This window comes from Anomaloglossus baeobatrachus, chromosome 12, assembly GCF_048569485.1.
Source record: "Anomaloglossus baeobatrachus isolate aAnoBae1 chromosome 12, aAnoBae1.hap1, whole genome shotgun sequence".
Classification (NCBI taxonomy): domain Eukaryota; kingdom Metazoa; phylum Chordata; class Amphibia; order Anura; family Aromobatidae; genus Anomaloglossus; species Anomaloglossus baeobatrachus.
The window spans coordinates 89,349,735-89,369,347 of record NC_134364.1 but is presented as its reverse complement, the minus strand read 5'-3'; the positions used below and the strand labels follow the sequence as shown (position 1 = coordinate 89,369,347).

Sequence of the window (19,613 nt, the reverse complement as noted above, 5' to 3'; positions counted from 1 at the left end):
ACATTGATGCAGTAATTCATGCAAAAGGAGCCCCGACCAAGTGTAGAGTACATTTAATGTACATACTTTTCAGTAGGCCAACATTTCTGAGTGTAAAATCATTTTTTCAGTTGGTATTATATAATATTCTAATTTTCTGAGATAAGACTTTTGGGTTTTCATTGGCTGTAAGACATAAGCATCAACATTAATCAATATGACTAAACCTTAAAATTGGCTTTATTAGAATTTAACACATCTGATATTAGCTAAATCTACTTTACTGACATCAGTCTAAGCTGCCAGCAGTGGGGTGGGGTACATTTTATTTTTGCATTTACCAGCAGAGGCATCTTTGCCGTGAGCAGAAAGGTGTTGCAAGCCAGAGAACCATAAATGTATGTAGACAAGGATACAAATAATCCGCGCCACACCTAGTACATGATATTTTCAAATGTTCATGGGCTGCAGCACCATGAACTATTTCATTAGTTTTAAAGGGAGCAGTTTTTCATGTTTTTGTTAACACGGATATTCGCCTGATGTTTTAGGGACGTAATACTATCCACAATGGAATCTGAAGAACCCCCAGAGTATATTATAATATAACTGGATTGTGTACATTGTACATGATCTGAATATTTACAATAATCTATCCTTTCAACCTTGAACATGGTGAGAAAAGTGAAACACAAAGTACACTAGAAAACGTCAAAACCAGTCATACAATGACATTATCTGATGTCCTATAAAGAATTAGGTACCGCAATGGGGTCCTTAGAATCCCCAAAGTATAACAAAACTGCGCAATTGTGCAATTAGGCATTATCAGTGCCTAAATTAACAATAATGTCTCATTTACTTATAGCAAATAGAAATGTTAAATATAGAGACTGAATACAAGATAAAGTAAAGAATTATAGATGTCATTATATGATTAAGTAGTATAAACACAGAACAAAATTATAAAACCTGAGATTAAATGAGATGACATAGTCCCAATTCTCTCACCGCCACTGATCCTCATCTGCAAACAATCTCATTTACATTTTTTGTAGAGTATCAACTCTACTATGTAAAAGTTCTGAGATGTCTTTGTTCGGCATTGTATAAATACAGTCTGCCTGCCAATTCTGCTCTCTTTGTAAACATGCCTACTAAACGGACACTGCCCTCACTACTTCCACAATCGTCTCTTGTCAGCAGTCTATTCAATAGCAGTCTAGGAGGACAGTATTTGGTCTTAAAGCAACTAGTACTTGCTTTGAAAATGGCTACTTACTACTACCACTTTCTACCACTGTCCGTGCCACATGGTTCCCTTAGAGATCAATGCACTAGCACCTTCCCAAGCTGTGTAATAGATCTGTATTGTGTGTCTGCTGCTGAAATTATTAGGAACCTCAATAGTGTTCGTTTTAGTTGTGTTTTTGGATTGAACCTCTAATAATGATTCTCTCATATTATTATATTAGGAGATTAATAGTTTAAGCAATTCTCTAGTGCATCCTGCATAGACACCGTAGTTTCAAATTCCACCCCTTGAAAAAATTTGTAGACAGAGGCATGAGCCATCTTTGGGTGTCACCAGGCAGAGGACATTTCCCTCTCGGCCCTCCTGGTACAGGTGTGTCTTGTACTATCTGCGCCTAGATCTCGTAGCACAAGTTCTGCAGCTTCTACCCTGTGTACAGGTTGCTCTGAACACACGCACAGCTCTACATTAACATTACAGCTGCCTGGGAGTAGCATACGCTGTGGAAAATCCAACCCCTTTAGGATCATTATGGGTGGTCTATGGGTGATCTGGTGGGTTATTCTCGGATTTATGCCAGGTAAGAGTCAGATTACGTTCCCTCAGTGTGCGCTCACTTTTATTGATTGCATTTGTTATGTATCATATCAACCTCAGGTTGGGACTTCAAACTTCTGATTTGCACCTTCTAGCTAAATTGAACTGTTCTAGTAGTGCATGACCCCATATCACATAATTTCCCAATCAGTGGCTATTCTGCGGGATTGATGGGAAGCCACTGTGCAAATTTCTCTATACATTGCCTAATTACATTAGTAGACAGTAGTGATACTATATAGCTAACAGCTAACTGGCCCCTCTTAGCGTTACATGACTTTTGGCATTTTTTTAAGTGTGCAATGTCATAGGATAGGTTGAGTTTATTTTTTAGTTACAATTTTATGTTGGCTCATCAGAGTTGAACTGGCCCGTAATCTCTTGCTCTGATACAATAGTGAGCTTGAAAAAGCGAGAACACTTTGGAGCAGACTAGGAAAATGTCTATCTAGATCAGAGATGGGGAACCTTTTTTCTGCCAAGGGCCATTTGGATATTTATATCATTATCTGGTGAACATACAAAATGATCAACTTAAAAATTAGCCTGCTATATTTGGTCAAACATTTAATTAACTCCCCCCTAATGTGATGGCTATATACATCACGTAGGGCACACTGAGACTGCTGTATATACATCACATAGGATACACTGAGACTGTTGTATATACACATCACATAGGATACACTGAGAGTGCTGTATTTACAGTAGGTACGGAAAGTATTCAGACCCCTTTAAATTTTTCACTCTTTGTTTCATTGCAGCCATTTGGTAAATTCTAAAAAGGTCATTTTTTTCTCATTAATGTACACTTTACACCCTTTCTGGACAGAAACCCCCCCCCAGAAATATAGACATTTTTTGCAAATTCATTAAACAAGAAAAACTGAAATATCACATGGTCATAAGTATTCAGACCCTCTGCTCAGACACTCATACTTAAGGCACATGCTGTCCATTTACTTGTGATCCTCTTTGAGATGGTTCTACTCCTTCATTGGAGTCCAGCTGTGTTTAATTGAACTAATAGGACTCGATTTGAAAGGCACACCCCTGTCTATATAAGACCTCACAGGTCACAGTGCATGTCACACCAAATGACAATCATCAGGTCAAAGGAACTGCCCAAGGAACTCAGAGACAGAATTGTGGCAAGACACAGATCTGGCCAAGGTTACAAAAGAATTTCTGCAATACTCATGGTTCCTAAGAGCACGGTGGCCTCCATAATCCTTAAATAGAAGAAGTTTGGAACAACCAGAACTTTTCCTAGACCTGCCCATCCAGCCAAACTGAGCAATCGTGGGGGAAGAGCCTTGGTGAGAGAGATAAAGAAGAACACCAAGATCACTGTGGCTGAGCTCCAGAGATGCAGTAGGGAGATGGGAGAAAGTTCCACAAAGTCAACTATCACTGCAGCCCTCCACCAGGCGGGCCTTTATGGCAGAGTGGTCTGACGGAAGCCTCTCTTCAGTGCAAGACATATGAAAGCCAGCGTAGAGTTTGCAAAAAAACACATGAAGGACTCCCAGACTATGAGAAATAAGATTCTCTAGTCTGATGAGACTAAGATAGAACTTTTTGGTGATAATGCTAAGCGGTATGTGTGCAGAAAACCAGGCACTGCCCATCACCTGCCTAATACAACCCTAACAGTGAAACATGGTGGTGGCAGCATCATGCTATGGGGGTGTTTTTCAGCTGCAGGGACAGGACGACTCGTTGCAATTGAAGGAAAGATGAATGCAGCCAAGTACAGAGATATCCTGGAAGAAAACCTCTTACAGAGTGCTCTAGACCTCAGACTTGGTTCACCTTCCAACAAAACAATGACCCTAAGCACACAGCTAAAATAACAAAGGAGTGGCTGAAGTATAACTCTGTGACCATTCTTGACCGGCCCAGCCAGAGCCCTGACCTAAACCTAATTGAGCATCTCTGGAGAGACCTGAAAATGCTGTGCACCAACGTTCACCATCCAACCTGACGGAACTGGAGAGGATCTGCAAGGAGGAATGGCAGAGGATACCCAAATCCAGGTGTGAATAACTTGTTGCATCATTTTCAAGAAAACTCATGGCTGTATTAGCTCAAAATGGTGCTTCTACTCAATATTGAGCAAAGGGTCTGAATACTTATGACCATGTGATCTTTCAGTTTTTCTTGTTTAATACATTTGCAAAAATTTCTACATTTCTGTTTTTTTTCTGTGAAGATGGGGTGCAGCGTGTACATTAATGAGAAAAAAAATGAACTTTTTTACATTTACCAAATGGCTGCAATGAAACAAAAAGTGAAAAATTTAAAGGGGTCTGAATACTTTCCGTACCCACTGTACATCACATAGGATACACGGAGACTGCTGTATACATCACACAGGAGAAACTGAGACTGCTGTCTAGATATCACAAAGGAAATACAGACTGCTGTATATACATCACATGTAAGGAACTGAGGCTGCTGTATATTCATCACATATGATATACTGAGACTTCTCTATATACAAAACACAGGATACACTGAGACTGCTGCATACAACAGATCTGCCATCTTAACATTCAAGCTAGTAACAACCTCATAAGAACACATTAAAATTATATTTTAACCCCTTAGGACTCAATGATTGAAAAGTGAAATTCCATTATATTTCACATTCAAGCAATTTCACCTTACTACTCTGTTGGCCATAGCTATCTCTTCCAAGGAGAGCCATTTAGGGTCAAAGACCCTAAGACGTGTCGGGCATTATAAGTATGTACTATCACTCTGGATGGAAGATGGATACTCAAAGTAATAAAGATACAAAAACTATAAGATGCATATAAAATTATATTAAGAACAATGGGAATGGATATACCATCAAGATGTTATCAAGTATAAACATGGTGGTGACAAAAGAAATGCACCTGACGCATATTTCACATAACGCTAAAGCTTCATCAGGGGATGATCAACAATTTATTGTGTCTAGCTGTTTATATTGGAGGAAACTTTGAAAAGGAATTTTATTTTATGCAATCACAAAGTCAACGTTTCGACTATTGCAACATGGCCTTCATCAGAACATAACTCATTGCATCGCGTGATCGCAATACCCTATTGCTCACCTTGTGTGACCTCTGACCACCCATACAATCAGTTATATTTTGATGAAGGCTATGTTCCAATAGCCGAAACGTCGACTAATTGTGATTGCAAAAAATAAAATTCCTTTTCAAAGTTTGCAAATTGGGTGCAGAGTTCGCTTCATAAGTTATCTATGGATTGGACCCCCAATCGAGCACCTCCTCCAGTTTAACAGTAGGGTGACGTGTGTATTTCCACTATATTGGAGGAAAGACAGGACTTCTTAACACGAGAGCAGGTATGACAGTCCGCAGACTTGATTAGAGTTCATGGTATATAGGTAAAGAAAAGGAAAAAATCATTTTCAGCCTACCGTAATGCCTGTGATATGGATTCAATTGTGATGCACGGATTACACCAGGATTGGGGTTCCCAGGATAGAGCAACAGCAAAAATAGTAGATAGATTCCAGCACCAATTAGGATACTATCCAAAAATGATGTAAAATATAAAAAATTCTTTATTGGATCTTCATGTTAAAAATATGAACACACAATTTAAAAGTCCATAAATAACACCTGACGCGTTTCGGATCTAAAGATAATCACCTATGAGTAAGGATCTTATCTTTAGATCCGAAACGCATCAGGTTTTATTTATGGACTTTTAAATTGTGTGTTCATATTTTTAACATGAAGATCCAATAAAGAATTTTCTATTTTTTACATAATTTTTTGGATGGTATGCTAATTGGTGCTGGAATCTATCTACTATTTTTGCCATGGTATATAGGGGCTGAAGATACAAAAAAAGGAGAGGAGTTTTACTTATGATCATGATATTTCAAATCTTCTTTATATGCAATAAAACAAACTATTTATTTTTACCAATTCCTTCTTGCATGAAATAATATTTCTAGGACATCCAGAATATGATAAAATCTGGTGAAATAGGTATTTCTTGAAGAAAATGGTAAATTTTGTGGGAGTTTCCCAATTTGTGTAAGCATCTGTTTCTCTCCAAGCCTCAGGGACAGGAGTTTTTAAAGGACCTTATAAAGACAGTCACTGACGACAGAAGGTCAATCTGAGATCTCTGCTTAAGGCCTCTTTCACATGTTCGTGAAAAACCACGCACGTTTTTCACGGACGTGTCAGAGGTGCGTTTTGCCCTCCGTGACCCGTGTTTATGGCCTATGTGTGTTCTCCGTGTGTCATCTGTGATAACACACGGAGAACGGAAACTTTCTACTCACCTGTCCCTGGCGTCGCTGTCCGTGGTGCTGATCTTCGGTCTCCGGTCCTGCCGACTCCCCGCTGCTGCTGCTTCCGGCCGCAGTGAAGTGAATATTCAATTAGCATAATGAGCGACGGTCGGAAGCAAGTGACAGCAACGGCAGAGGCAGGAGGGCAGGAGAAGGTGAGTAAAGTTTTGTTTTTTTTCTCTCGCAGATACATGTGTTTTCTCCGGCGCGTGTCACACGGAACACATCCGTGTGGTCCGTTCGTGTTTCGTGTGACACCCATGATGCCGGAGAAAACGTGGACATGTCTACATGTGGAGCACATGGGCACACGTACACTCCACATGTACACACGGTCCATGGCAGAATACGCACGTGAACGCAGACCCATTGATTTTAATGGGTCTACGTGTGCCTATGTTTCCGGTATGTGAGAAAACTGACCATACACGTACCGGAGGCACGGACGTGTGAAAGAGGCCTAAAGAGAAGCTCCGATTTTCAGCAGCACATTACTCAGTCTTTCGATAATGATAGTTGTTATGCCAGCAGTAATGATCCCATAAGCTGGCAAACAAGTATTTTACTGAATCAACAGCAGATCGGCAGCATGTTCACACAGGCAGATGATTGGGAGTTTAAATGGACCTAAACACATGACTTTATGAGCAGAGTGCAGAATTGCTTTGCAGTCCATAACCATGGAGACCAATCAGTCTGCAAAGGAGTTGTATACACAATTGTTACTTATTGTATTTTAGATGAGTCATAGCCATCAGTCTGCGCGTATTTTACTCACAAATCTTCCGTGGGGCTTTAAAGGGAAGGTGTCATCCAAAAAGAAAAAAAGAAAAAACTGAAAAAATGTAACGTATTAATGTTTTTTTAAATATTATTATTTATTTTTAATTGAGCAATATATATATATATAAAAAAATTAAAATGTTTGATATTTTCCACTCCTAAACACTAGGGGGAGCAGCTGCCGAAATCCTACTGTAGAACTACTGTAGAACTAGCTCACATTAGAACTGCAGTAAAAGTTGGTGGAATCTGCCCTCCTGAGTGTGATGTCACCTCCCCCTCCCAATCTGGCGGTTTCCAAAAGGTAAAGGGAAGATGAAGTTTAGGATCACAGTGCAGTGATCCTAATGTCTAAAGTGTCACCAAGAACAGCTGCATAGTGCTCCCGACATAGCGCTCTGCACGCTACGGTCCAGCAATGCTCTGCCGCACGCCCGACCTCCCGCAATGCTCTGCCGCATGCACGCCAGTGTATACAACAGCGCTCCTCAGCATACTGTGCTCTGCTGAGCTGAGTGGGGCGGAGGGTAGTCGTGGCGGACCGGCGCCAGTGCTGACACATCCAAAGTGACAGGGGGAAAGTGCAAATGCTGTGAGCTCCACAAAGATGACGCCAATCTTCTCCCTCTGCTGTGATCTGGACAGCCCAGGGGACGTATCCAGGTCACAGCAGGGAGCTCTGTATGTTAAGTCTAGGGGTCCAATCGCGACTATGAGATCCAGTGCCCTGGGCACTGCCATAAATGCGATGAGTAACTGTCGTTACTCACAGCAGATCCAAGATGGCAGCGCCCAGTGTTTCAGTAAAACTAGAATTAAATAAAAATTAAATAAACAGTGAGTTAAATTTTGTATTAAAAATACTTGATTTCATAATCACTATTATTAATACAAAAATAAAAAAATGTGACACCTTCCCTTTAAAGAAAACCACAGGCCACCTACTCTATGTCCTACCCCAAATACAGTGGACAGAGCACTGGAGAGCTGTGGCTGTCCAGATGAGGACCTATTCCTCTGCATTACCAGGGGGTCCAAACCATTATGTGAATAGATACATTATTTTAATTATATTATAAAAAAAGAAAGTATACCATAATCTTTCCAAATGTCCAAAAGTTGTCGAAGACGAGCTTTAAGTGGCATTACACTGAAAGGACCTGAGATTCTTTACATTTCTAAGACTTGTTTGACCAGTTCTGAGTTTCTGTTTATCTGCTGAGAGAAGTAGCTTAGAGGTGAAAGTTACTGCCGGTTGCTCTTCTGCAAAGTGATAAATCAAGCTTGAATGTTCAAATAGCTGTACCCCAACAACTGTGCTCAAGATGATAACATGGAGGTCACGCACATGGCACTGGCACTCAGGGACTGCCTCTAGATCAGTACTAAAATGCTTTGTCTTGTAGGCTAGACATAATTCTGTGTGCCTAATCAGTGCACAATACTAATGGATGTAATTCTGAATGTCTCCTGAAATTCTGTCAGTACAGCAGGAAGAAAGGGGTTTAACAATCTACGCTGCCAATGAAGAAAAGATGAAGCAGAGTAAAAATCAAAGTAGTTATGAAAGTCTACACGTTTCAAAGTAATAACTTCTTCTTCAGGACAGAAACTACTGCCTAAAAAAGTTTTTACTTCGAAACGCGTAGTCTTGGATTTTTACTCTGCTTCATCGGCACTGTAGTGTCCTAACCCCTTTTCTTCCTGCTGTACTGTTTCCCATCTTCAAGGGGCCACAGCAGCCGTATTACAAGTGCATTCTGTTGTGAGCGTGTTTCCTTTACCCATACCATTAATATAACTCAGATAAGACCCTATTGTACTTGTCTTTTATCTAGTTTTTAACTCTTGTAATTCTGTTGCACAGTACCACTTCTGCCTTGTACTGTATATACTCATTTAATTCTCAGTGTATTTATTATTCTGTATATATACACTGCACAGCACCACTTCTCCTGTCCTGTATACTGGGTGTAATTCTCAGTACCTGTATTATTCTGTATATATACACTGCACAGTACCACTTCTCCTGTCCTGTATACTGGGTGTAATCCTCAGTATCTGTGTTATTCTGTATATAAACACTGCACAGTACCACTTCTCCTGTCCTGTATACTGGGTGTAATTCTCAGTACCTGTATTATTCTGTATATATACACTGCACAGCACCACTTCTCCTGTCCTGTATACTGGGTGTAATTCTCAGTACCTGTATTATTCTGTATATATACACTGCACAGTACCACTTCTCCTGTCCTGTATACTGGGTGTAATTCTCAGTACCTGTATTATTCTGTATATATACACTGCACAGCACCACTTCTCCTGTCCTGTATACTGGGTGTAATTCTCAGTACCTGTATTATTCTGTATATATACACTGCACAGTACCACTTCTCCTGTCCTGTATACTGGGTGTAATTCTCAGTACCTGTATTATTCTGTATATATACACTGCACAGTACCATTTCTCCCATCCTGTATACTGGGTGTAATTCTCAGTACCTGTATTATTCTGTATATATACACTGCACAGTACCACTTCTCCTGTCCTGTATACTGGGTATAATTCTCAGTACCTGTATTATTCTGTATATATACACTGCATAGTACCATTTCTCCCATCCTGTATACTGGGTGTAATTCTCAGTATCTGTATTATTCTGTGTATATATACACTGCATAGTACCATTTCTCCCATCCTGTATACTGGGTGTAATTCTCAGTACATGTATTATTCTGTATATATACACTGCACAGTACCACTTCTCCTGTCCTGAATACTGGGTGTAATTCTCAGTACCTGTATTATTCTGTATATATACACTGCACAGTACCATTTCTCCCATCCTGTATACTGGGTGTAATTCTCAGTACCTGTATTATTCTGTATATATACACTGCACAGTACCACTTCTCCTGTCCTGTATACTGGGTGTAATTCTCAGTACCTGTATTATTCTGTATATATACACTGCACAGTACCACTTATCCTGTCCTATATGCTGGGTCTAATTCTTGGTATCTACAGTTAGTTTCAGAAATATTTGGACAGTGACACAATTTTCGCGAGTTGGGCTCTGCATGCCACCACATTGGATTTGAAATGAAATCTCTACAACAGAATTCAAGTGCAGATTGTAACGTTTAATTTGAAGGTTTGAACAAAAATATCTGATAGAAATTGTAGGAATTGTACACATTTCTTTACAAACACTCCACATTTTAGGAGGTCAAAAGTAATTGGACAAATAAACCAAACCCAAACAAAATATTTTTATTTTCAATATTTTGTTGCGAATCCTTTGGAGGCAATCACTGCCTTAAGTCTGGAACCCATGGACATCACCAAACGCTGGGTTTCCTCCTTCTTAATGCTTTGCCAGGCCTTTACAGCCGCAGCCTTCAGGTCTTGCTTGTTTGTGGGTCTTTCCGTCTTAAGTCTGGATTTGAGCAAGTGAAATGCATGCTCAATTGGGTTAAGATCTGGTGATTGACTTGGCCATTGCAGAATGTTCCACTTTTTTGCACTCATGAACTCCTGGGTAGCTTTGGCTGTATGCTTGGGGTCATTGTCCATCTGTACTATGAAGCGCCGTCCGATCAACTTTGCGGCATTTGGCTGAATCTGGGCTGAAAGTATATCCCGGTACACTTCAGAATTCATCCGGCTACTCTTGTCTGCTGTTATGTCATCAATAAACACAAGTGACCCAGTGCCATTGAAAGCCATGCATGCCCATGCCATCACGTTGCCTCCACCATGTTTTACAGAGGATGTGGTATGCCTTGGATCATGTGCCGTTCCCTTTCTTCTCCAAACTTTTTTCTTCCCATCATTCTGGTACAGGTTGATCTTGGTCTCATCTGTCCATAGAATACTTTTCCAGAACTGAGCTGGCTTCATGAGGTGTTTATCAGCAAATTTAACTCTGGCCTGTCTATTTTTGGAATTGATGAATGGTTTTCATCTAGATGTGAACCCTTTGTATTTACTTTCATGGAGTCTTCTCTTTACTGTTGACTTAGAGACAGATACACCTACTTCACTGAGAGTGTTCTGGACTTCAGTTGATGTTGTGAACGGGTTCTTCTTCACCAAAGAAAGTATGCGGCGATCATCCACCACTGTTGTCATCCGTGGACGCCCGGGCCTTTTTGAGTTCCCAAGCTCACCAGTCAATTCCTTTTTTCTCAAAATGTACCTGACTGTTGATTTTGCTACTCCAAGCATGTCTGCTATCTCTCTGATGGATTTTTTCTTTTTTTTCAGCCTCAGGATGTTCTGCTTCACCTCAATTGAGAGTTCCTTAGACCGCATGTTGTCTGGTCACAGCAACAGCTTCCAAATGCAAAACCACACACCTGTAATCAACCCCAGACCTTTTAACTACTTCATTGATTACAGGTTAACGAGGGAGACGCCTTCAGAGTTAATTGCAGCCCTTAGAGTCCCTTGTCCAATTACTTTTGGTCCCTTGAAAAAGAGGAGGCTATGCATTACAGAGCTATGATTCCTAAACCCTTTCTCCGATTTGGATGTGAAAACTCTCATATTGCAGCTGGGAGTGTGCACTTTCAGACCATATTATATATATAATTGTATTTCTGAACATGTTTTTGTAAACAGCTAAAATAACAAAACTTGGGTCACTGTCCAAATATTTCTGGACCTAACTGTATATACGCTGCACAGTACCATTCTCCTGTCCTGTATACTGGGTGTAATCCTCAATATCTGCATTATTCTGTATATATACACTGCACAGCACCACTTCCCCTGTCCTGTATACTGGGTGTAATCCTCAGGATTTGTATTATCCTGTATATATACACTGCACAGTACCACTTCTCCTGTCCTGTATACTGGGTGTAATTCTCAGGATTTGTATTATCCTGTATATATACACTGCACAGTACCACTTCTCCTGTCCTGTATACAGGGTGTAATTCTCAGTACCTGTATTATTCTGTATATATACACTGCACAGTACCACTTCTCCTGTCCTGTATACAGGGTGTAATTCAAAATATCTGTGTTATTCTGTGTATATACACTGCACAGTATCACTTCTCCTGTCCTGTATACAGGGTGTAATTCTCAGGATCTGTATTATTCTGAATATATACACTGCACAATACCACTTCTCCTGTCCTGTATACTGGGTGTAATTCTCAGGATTTGTATTATTCTGAATATATACACTGCACAGTACCACTTCTCCTGTCCTGTATACTGGGTGTAATTCTCAGTATGTGTATTATTCTGTATATATACACTGCACAGTAACACTTCTGTCCTATATACTAGGTACAATTCTAAGTATCTGTATTATTCTGTATATATACACTGCACAGTACCATTTCTCCTGTCCTGTATACTGGGTGTAATTCTGAGGATCTGCACTATTCTGTATATATACACTGCACAGTACCACATCTGTCCTATATAATAGGTGTAATTCTCAGGATCTGTATTATTCTGTATATATACACTGCACAGTACCACTTCTTCTGTCCTATATATTGGGTGTAATTCTCAGGATCTGTATTATTCTGTGTATATACACTGCACAGTACCACTTCTCCTGTCCTGTATACTGGGTGTAATTCTCAGTATGTGTATTATTCTGTATATATACACACTACACAATACCACTTCTCCTGTCCTCTATATTGGATTTAACTCTCAGAATCTGTATTATTCTGCTTATATACACTTCACAGTACCACTTCTCCTGTCCTATATACTAGGTGTAATTCTCAGGATCTGTATTATTCTGTATATATACACTGCACAGTAACACTTCTGTCCTATATACTAGGTACAATTCTCAGTATCTGTATTATTCTGTATATATACACTGCATAGTACCACTTCTCCTGTCCTGTATACTGGGTGTAATTCTGAGGATCTGTACTATTCTGTATATATAAACTGCACAGTACCACATCTGTCCTATATAATAGGTGTAATTCTCAGGATCTGTATTATTCTGTATATATACACTGCACAGTACCACTTCTTCTGTCCTATATATTGGGTGTAATTCTCAGGATCTGTATTATTCTGTGTATATACACTGCACAGTACCACTTCTCCCGTCCTGTATACTGGGTGTAATTCTCAGTATCTGTATTATTCTGTATATATACACTGCACAGTAACACTTCTTCTGTCCTATATATTGGGTGTAATTCTCAGGATCTGTATTATTCTGTATATATACACTGCACAGTACCACTTCTGTCCTATATATTAGGTGTAATTCTTAGGATCTGTATTATTCTGTATATATACACTGCACAGTACCACTTCTCATGTCCTGTATACTGGGTGTAATTCTTAGGATCTGTATTATTCTGTATATATACACTGCACAGTACCACTTCTCCTGTCCTGTATACTGGGTGTAATTCTCAGTATCTGTATTATTCGGTATATATACACTGCACAGTACCACTTCTCATGTCCTGTATACTGGGTGTAATTCTTAGGATCTGTATTATTCTGTATATATACACTGCACAGTACCACTTCCGCCTGCCTTCCTCTTGAGATCATGACCAAACTCCTTTGTGTCTTTCCTCACATCTCACAATCTGCCAATGGCCTCTGGCACTGTTGAGGTTGTGACTTGCATATTACACGAGAAATGAAATCATTGATGAGATACGTCATATACGATGACATTTCCCTTGCTACATTTATGAATCATGGCACAGCACGAAAACGAATTTCACAATAAATAACTCCTCATTTATTACAAATTTAAAGCGGCAATTCCTTCCGATTGTTTATCTGATACAATTTCTGAGTATCGTAACTTATACTCCAGTCACAATCCAAGTTGCATTAGGAATTCTATTTGCCCTTTCTGCAGAAAAGCAAATCCACCTTTCTTTTCCGCCTTCTCGGAAGCGTTGTGTTTGCATTGACATTGCGGTGTCGCCAGCGTGAGCGAGGTGATTAGCTTACAAACACACGTGTGTATGTATGAGAAGTAAACAATGATGAGGAACGATCAACGTGAGATAGAGATTAAGGTACTCACACGCCTGGCATAGATGCCAGGTGAAACCACAGAAGATCTGGAATGCCGGATAATAGCTCCAATTGTCTCTTTGGTTGTTACCCACTTTCCCAAGCTCACAGTTGCCAACTCTGAGTGTCCGGGAGGCTTCTGGATACAGGGTTGACCTCCTGGAGTCTCGTAAAAAGTTGACAAATCTCCTGGCAGCCGTGGAAGCCTCCTGGAAAGCAGAGCTCTATTATATTTTTTTTGCGTAATGCTGGGATGATAGGGCCCCTGCATCTAAAGGCACATTCAGGAGCATGGAAGTAAGACATTGTCGGGATGTAACCTAAAAGGGGGATATAAAAGACATTTTTCCACTCAACGTAACCCACTGAAAGAGTATTCCTATCAGATGCCAAATTTGAGCAAGCTTCTGTACAACTTTGCCTCATTGGAAATCTTTTTTCTCTTGGCTGTAAAAGCTTGGGTGGCCGCATACCCCACGGGAGCTATGACAGTGTCTACGTCAGTTGTCACCCAGCTAGTCTTAATTTCATGTTGTTTTTTTTGTAAGATCACAATTATCTCTTCAGACTACTATTTTTATTTCCATCTAGTGAGTACGCCTTACAGAAACTAGTATTCAGTGGTAGGTGTTGTCCCCATGACGTCCTCCTCTCACTGTAGGGCGTGTGTGTGACAAGAGATACCGGTCATGTCGGTCTGGAGTGCGCATAATGACACATTCCTGTGTTCACGTTCATGGCATGTGAGGACATCACTCCTAGAAAATCCAGACAAGACAGTGATGCGGGATAATTTCCATGTGACAATATCCCGGGACTTTTCCACGTTGTTATCACTATGTGTGAACTTGTCTCATAAAAAAATCGACTGTTGTCGGAAGATGTTCCCATCCTTAAAGAAAAATTCCACACCCAAAACTAAACCAATGGATGCAGTTATTCTTTATAAAACCCTCTGTTATTTATGTCATTTACGGAAATTACAGTAATCAATAAATAAAGAGACGATGATCCCAAATTAGTCTCTGTAGATATCACTTATTATAAGGAATAACCCAATACCATAACATATTTCAGCAAATATCTGTTATCACTAGAGTCCATGCATTGATGTCTCTCTGGATCCCTATATGGAATTATTAATATGTTATAACAGCAGTGTAATCTTGGTATATAACACAATATAGTCCTAGACAGCATAAGAGGCATGACACTTTATCAATTATTTACTCAACAATACCATTATTATAATAAAACAATAGATACAAGAGATTCATGCATAAATATTTTAACTGTAATATTTCAAAAAAGAATAAAAAAATACAACAAACAGAGACATTCCTATGAGGGACGAAGGCATACATACAAACAGTTAATTACTATAATTTAGCCCTTATTATTCATAATTTACATGGAATTCAAATTTCTACAGCACACAATTTACAAATGAAGTGCAAATGGGCATAAAGACAGTTCACCGTATTAAATTGTTATGTTGATATTTTGAATATTTATACAAAAAGGGAACCCCACATAATCATTGTATTTAAATATGGGTATAAACAGAAGCGTAACGACAGCGGTCGCAGAGGTCGCCACTGCAACCGGGCCCGCAGGGTTATAGGGGCCCGGCAGCCGCTCTGCAGAGCTGGCTCCGGCTCCTCTCTGTAAGAGAGGAGATGCACTGTGTAGTGGCCGACTAGGCGACCGTCAAGGGGCTGGCCTGTGAGTCAGGGGGGCCCAGTGTCAGTAGAGGGGCCCCTGACCTGGAGAGGCCCACCAGCCGTTTCTGACCTGCAGCAGAGCAGAAGCGCTCCTGCACGGCAGACGGAATCCATCCTGCAGGAACTGCGATGATCTCACGCCCATGTGACTGTGTGGGAGGAGACACAGGTTGCCGGGCAGAAAGCATCAGAAGATATCGATTCCTGTAGGAGATTTGGACACATTACTGGTAATAGGAGGGGACATGAGAGGGAGGGGGCTGGTGCAGGATGAGTGGCATATGAGGGGTGCAGACTGTGACAGGAGGATGTGAAGGGGTGCAGAGTGTTTGAGAGGGGTAAGTTGGGGTACAGGCAGGGTGAGATATGTGGGGCAGTGTGTGTGATATGGGGGGGTGCAGGCTGTATGGGGAGCAGGGTGTGTGACATGGGGGTGTAGTGGGTGTGATATGGGGGGTGCAGGCTGTATGGGGAGCAGGGTGTATGACATGGGGGTGTAGTGTGTGTGATATGGGGGGTGTAGGCTGTATGGGGAGCAGGGTGTGTGACATATGGGGGTAAGGGTGTAACTACCGGGGTCGCAAGGGTCGGAAGGAGAAGAGAGGTACTTGTTTTTTTATTTTGCTAGCTGCATGACACGTAGAGGCCCAGGGGGGGCTGGCTGCATGATACAGAGGCCCTGGGGGGACTGGCTGCATGACACCTGGGGGGGCTTGCTGCATGACACATGGAGGCCCTGGGGGGACTGGCTGCATGACACATGGAGGCCCTGGGGGGACTGGCTGCATGATACATAGGCCCTGGGGGGACTGGCTGCATGACACCTGGGGGGACTGGCTGCATGACACATGGAGGCCCTGGGGGGACTGGCTGCATGACACAGAGGCCCTGGGGGGACTGGCTGCATGACACCTGGGGGGGCTGGCTGCATGACACATGGAGGCCCTGGGGGGACTGGCTGCATGACACATGGAGGCCTTGGGGGGACTGGCTGCATGACACAGAGGCCCTGGGGGGACTGGCTGCATGACACCTGGGGGGGCTGGCTGCATGACACATGGAGGCCCTGGGAGGGCTGGCTGCATGATACATGGAAGCCCTGGGGGGCTGGCTGCATGCTACATTGAGGCCCTGGGGGGGAGGGGCTAGCTGCATGATACATAGAGGCCCTGGGGGGGGGGGGGCTGGCTGCATGATACATGAAGGCCCTGGGGGTGCTGGCTGCATGATTCATGGAGGCACTGGGGGTGCTGGCTGCATGATACATGTAGGTCTATGGGACTGCATAATAAACATGAAGGATACCTTATGCATGGAGTAGGGGTGCATTATACATGACGGAATATGGGGCTGCATAATACAAAATGAAGGACACCTTATACATGGAATATAGGGGTGCATTATACATGGAGGAGTATGGGGCTGCATAATACAATATGATGATTTATGGGGCTGCATTATATTACATATAGGACTATGGGTGCTACATTATAATATATGGAGGCTACCTTACACATGGACTATGGGGGTGCATTATAAAACATGGAGGATTATGTGAAATGCATTATAATACATGGAGAACTATGAAGGTGCATTCTAATATATGAAGGGTTATGTGGGACCCTTTATACTATATGGAAGGCTATGTGGGGGCCATTATAGTATTTGGAAAACTATATACAAGGGAGGACAAAGATACAAGCAGGGGATGGAAATGTTTTGTGCTTTCCCTCAGCACCCAGCTTTCCCATGCTCTGCTATACATCTTCTCTCAGCACCCAGCTTTCCCATGCCCTGCTGTACATCTTCTCTCAGCACACAGCTTTCTCATGCTCTGATATGGGAAAGCTGGGTGCTGAGGGAAAGATGTATGGCAGAGCATGGATAAGCTGGGTATCGAGGACAAGATGGATATCAGATCATGGGAAAGCTGTGTGCTGATAGAGGGATTTCAGATCATGGGACACCTGGGTGCTGTGGCTAAAAGCCAAGTGTCAGTGTCATTATCCTGTACCCCGAGTGTCAGTGTCATTATCCTGTACCCTAAGTGTCGATGTGTACGTGGAGAGGGGTCCCCGGGTCAAATTTTGCACCAGGGCCCATCAAACTCTAGTTACGCCACTGGGTATAAAGGTATATCACACCAATAAATGCTGCTCTTGAATTAATTGTAGATGTTCAGGTGTAAAAAGTAGCAGCAATTGATTAGTAAAATACAACTGCGATATGCAGAGTCAAAATTTATTGGATCTCCCAGTGAAATGCCAACATCGTGCAATTTTTACGTTCAGATCAAAGAATATCACACCAATAAATAATGTTGCAATTATTTAAATAAACAGCAAGTCATTTGAAATACGATGTGCAAATAGGCAAATTATCAAATATTCCAAATAACAGGTATACATATGTGAGGCAAATCCCGGGATATGAAGATGAATTATGACTCCAGTCATAATCCCTCATCACTCCCTGGCAGTGCCCCCTCCCTTCTTGTTCTCAGTGTTCCACTTACACCTCCATGGCCATGTCCTGTGATATGGAAATTAGGTGATGTGGGAACAAAGGACACAGGATGACTCCCTGCCGTCACCCTGTAACAAGAGTTGTATCTCATTACAAGGCTATGGAAATAGCCAGACAGAACGACTCCAGTAAAAAATGGTTCATATCTCGCAAGCCATATTTCCGATAAATATGGCAACCATAAAAATGGTGTCTCCGCATGCGGACGATGCCGGCACACCCTTTTTATGGGAGCAGGACATTGGGAAATGCCCCAGGCGTGATATCAGCCAATGGGGAACTGGCAGACAGGTCATGAGTCCCCTCGTTCTGTAGCTAAATTCATAACTGTCACAATGAGAGCATTGGCGTCCGCCTACGACGCTCCCAGGCAAAGTTATGGCCCATATTCCATGTTGTGGATTGTCCATAACTCAAGCCAGGGGTGGAGCAGTGCTCCCTCTGAGGTCACTAAGGTAGGAGGGGACCTGGATGTGCCCAGGTTGATAACCCTACTTCGGCCATTTTCCAGTGTTCTTTTCGCTGGGGGCACGTGTAGGAAACATCTGTGGGAAGGATCCTAGAAACCTGGGTACAGCGCCCCCCTGTGGCCAGACGCAACAAGGTAACTGCTGGAACTGTGTAGGCCTGTTTGTAACCCATGCTTTGATTGTAACTGTACTCTGACATATGTATATTCTGTAGATTCCCTATTGTATATATTGTAGTTTCTAGTGTGCTTTAGGCTGATTAAATTATATAATTAATCTTGGGCTGTTCTGTTATCTCGATCTTGAATCCCACGTCTGTGTGTTCGGCTAATAGTTACCGTGAAGCGGTTGGTGGCAGCGAGTTGTGCCAAGGATTATTGTGGGGAGGCCAGTGAGATCCAGGGAGGTTTTATATATTCCGCCCGCGGAGGTCGGGGGAATATATACCCTACTCTCACTGGGGACCCTTCAATAATCGGCATAAGTAGTATAGCGGCCTCCTTGCTTATGGTCGGGCAATTCCATAATTGGCCTGACTATAAGAGGGGCGCTAGAGAGCGCGTCACGTGCTCTGTCTGTCGGTCGGGAGGTATAAAAGAGGGGTGACCCCCACTTGTTACCCCCCGATTGTGACGTACTGGTAGCCAGCGCGGGGGATTTCTGAGTGACCCCCCCCAGTGGTTTGTGACATATTGGTGGCATAGCGGTGGGATCGAGATAATAGTGTGTGTGAGTGTGAGACCCATACTCCCAGACACTAAAGACTGCCTGCAGCAGCTGTGGCTGCTGGGGTCTTCAGACTAGCTCAACACTAGAGTGTCAGAGTGCAGATACTGTAAGGTGTGTGGAGGCATCAGGTGTCAGTTCTGTGTCAGTGACCAAAAGTCTGCAAGAATGGCTGATG

General features: G+C 42.0%; 1 protein-coding gene across 1 annotated transcript in view; it reads left to right on the top strand.

Annotated features, from left to right (window-relative positions):
* The first annotated feature begins 1,648 nt into the window (after positions 1 to 1,648).
* Positions 1,649 to 19,613, top strand: part of VSIG8 (V-set and immunoglobulin domain containing 8) — a 43,013-nt gene continuing 25,048 nt past the window's right edge. The window contains exon 1 of the mRNA XM_075331050.1: positions 1,649 to 1,814. Within this exon, the coding sequence (XP_075187165.1) occupies positions 1,766 to 1,814 (49 nt within the window). The 5' untranslated portion in view covers positions 1,649 to 1,765. The remainder of the gene's footprint in view (positions 1,815 to 19,613) is intronic.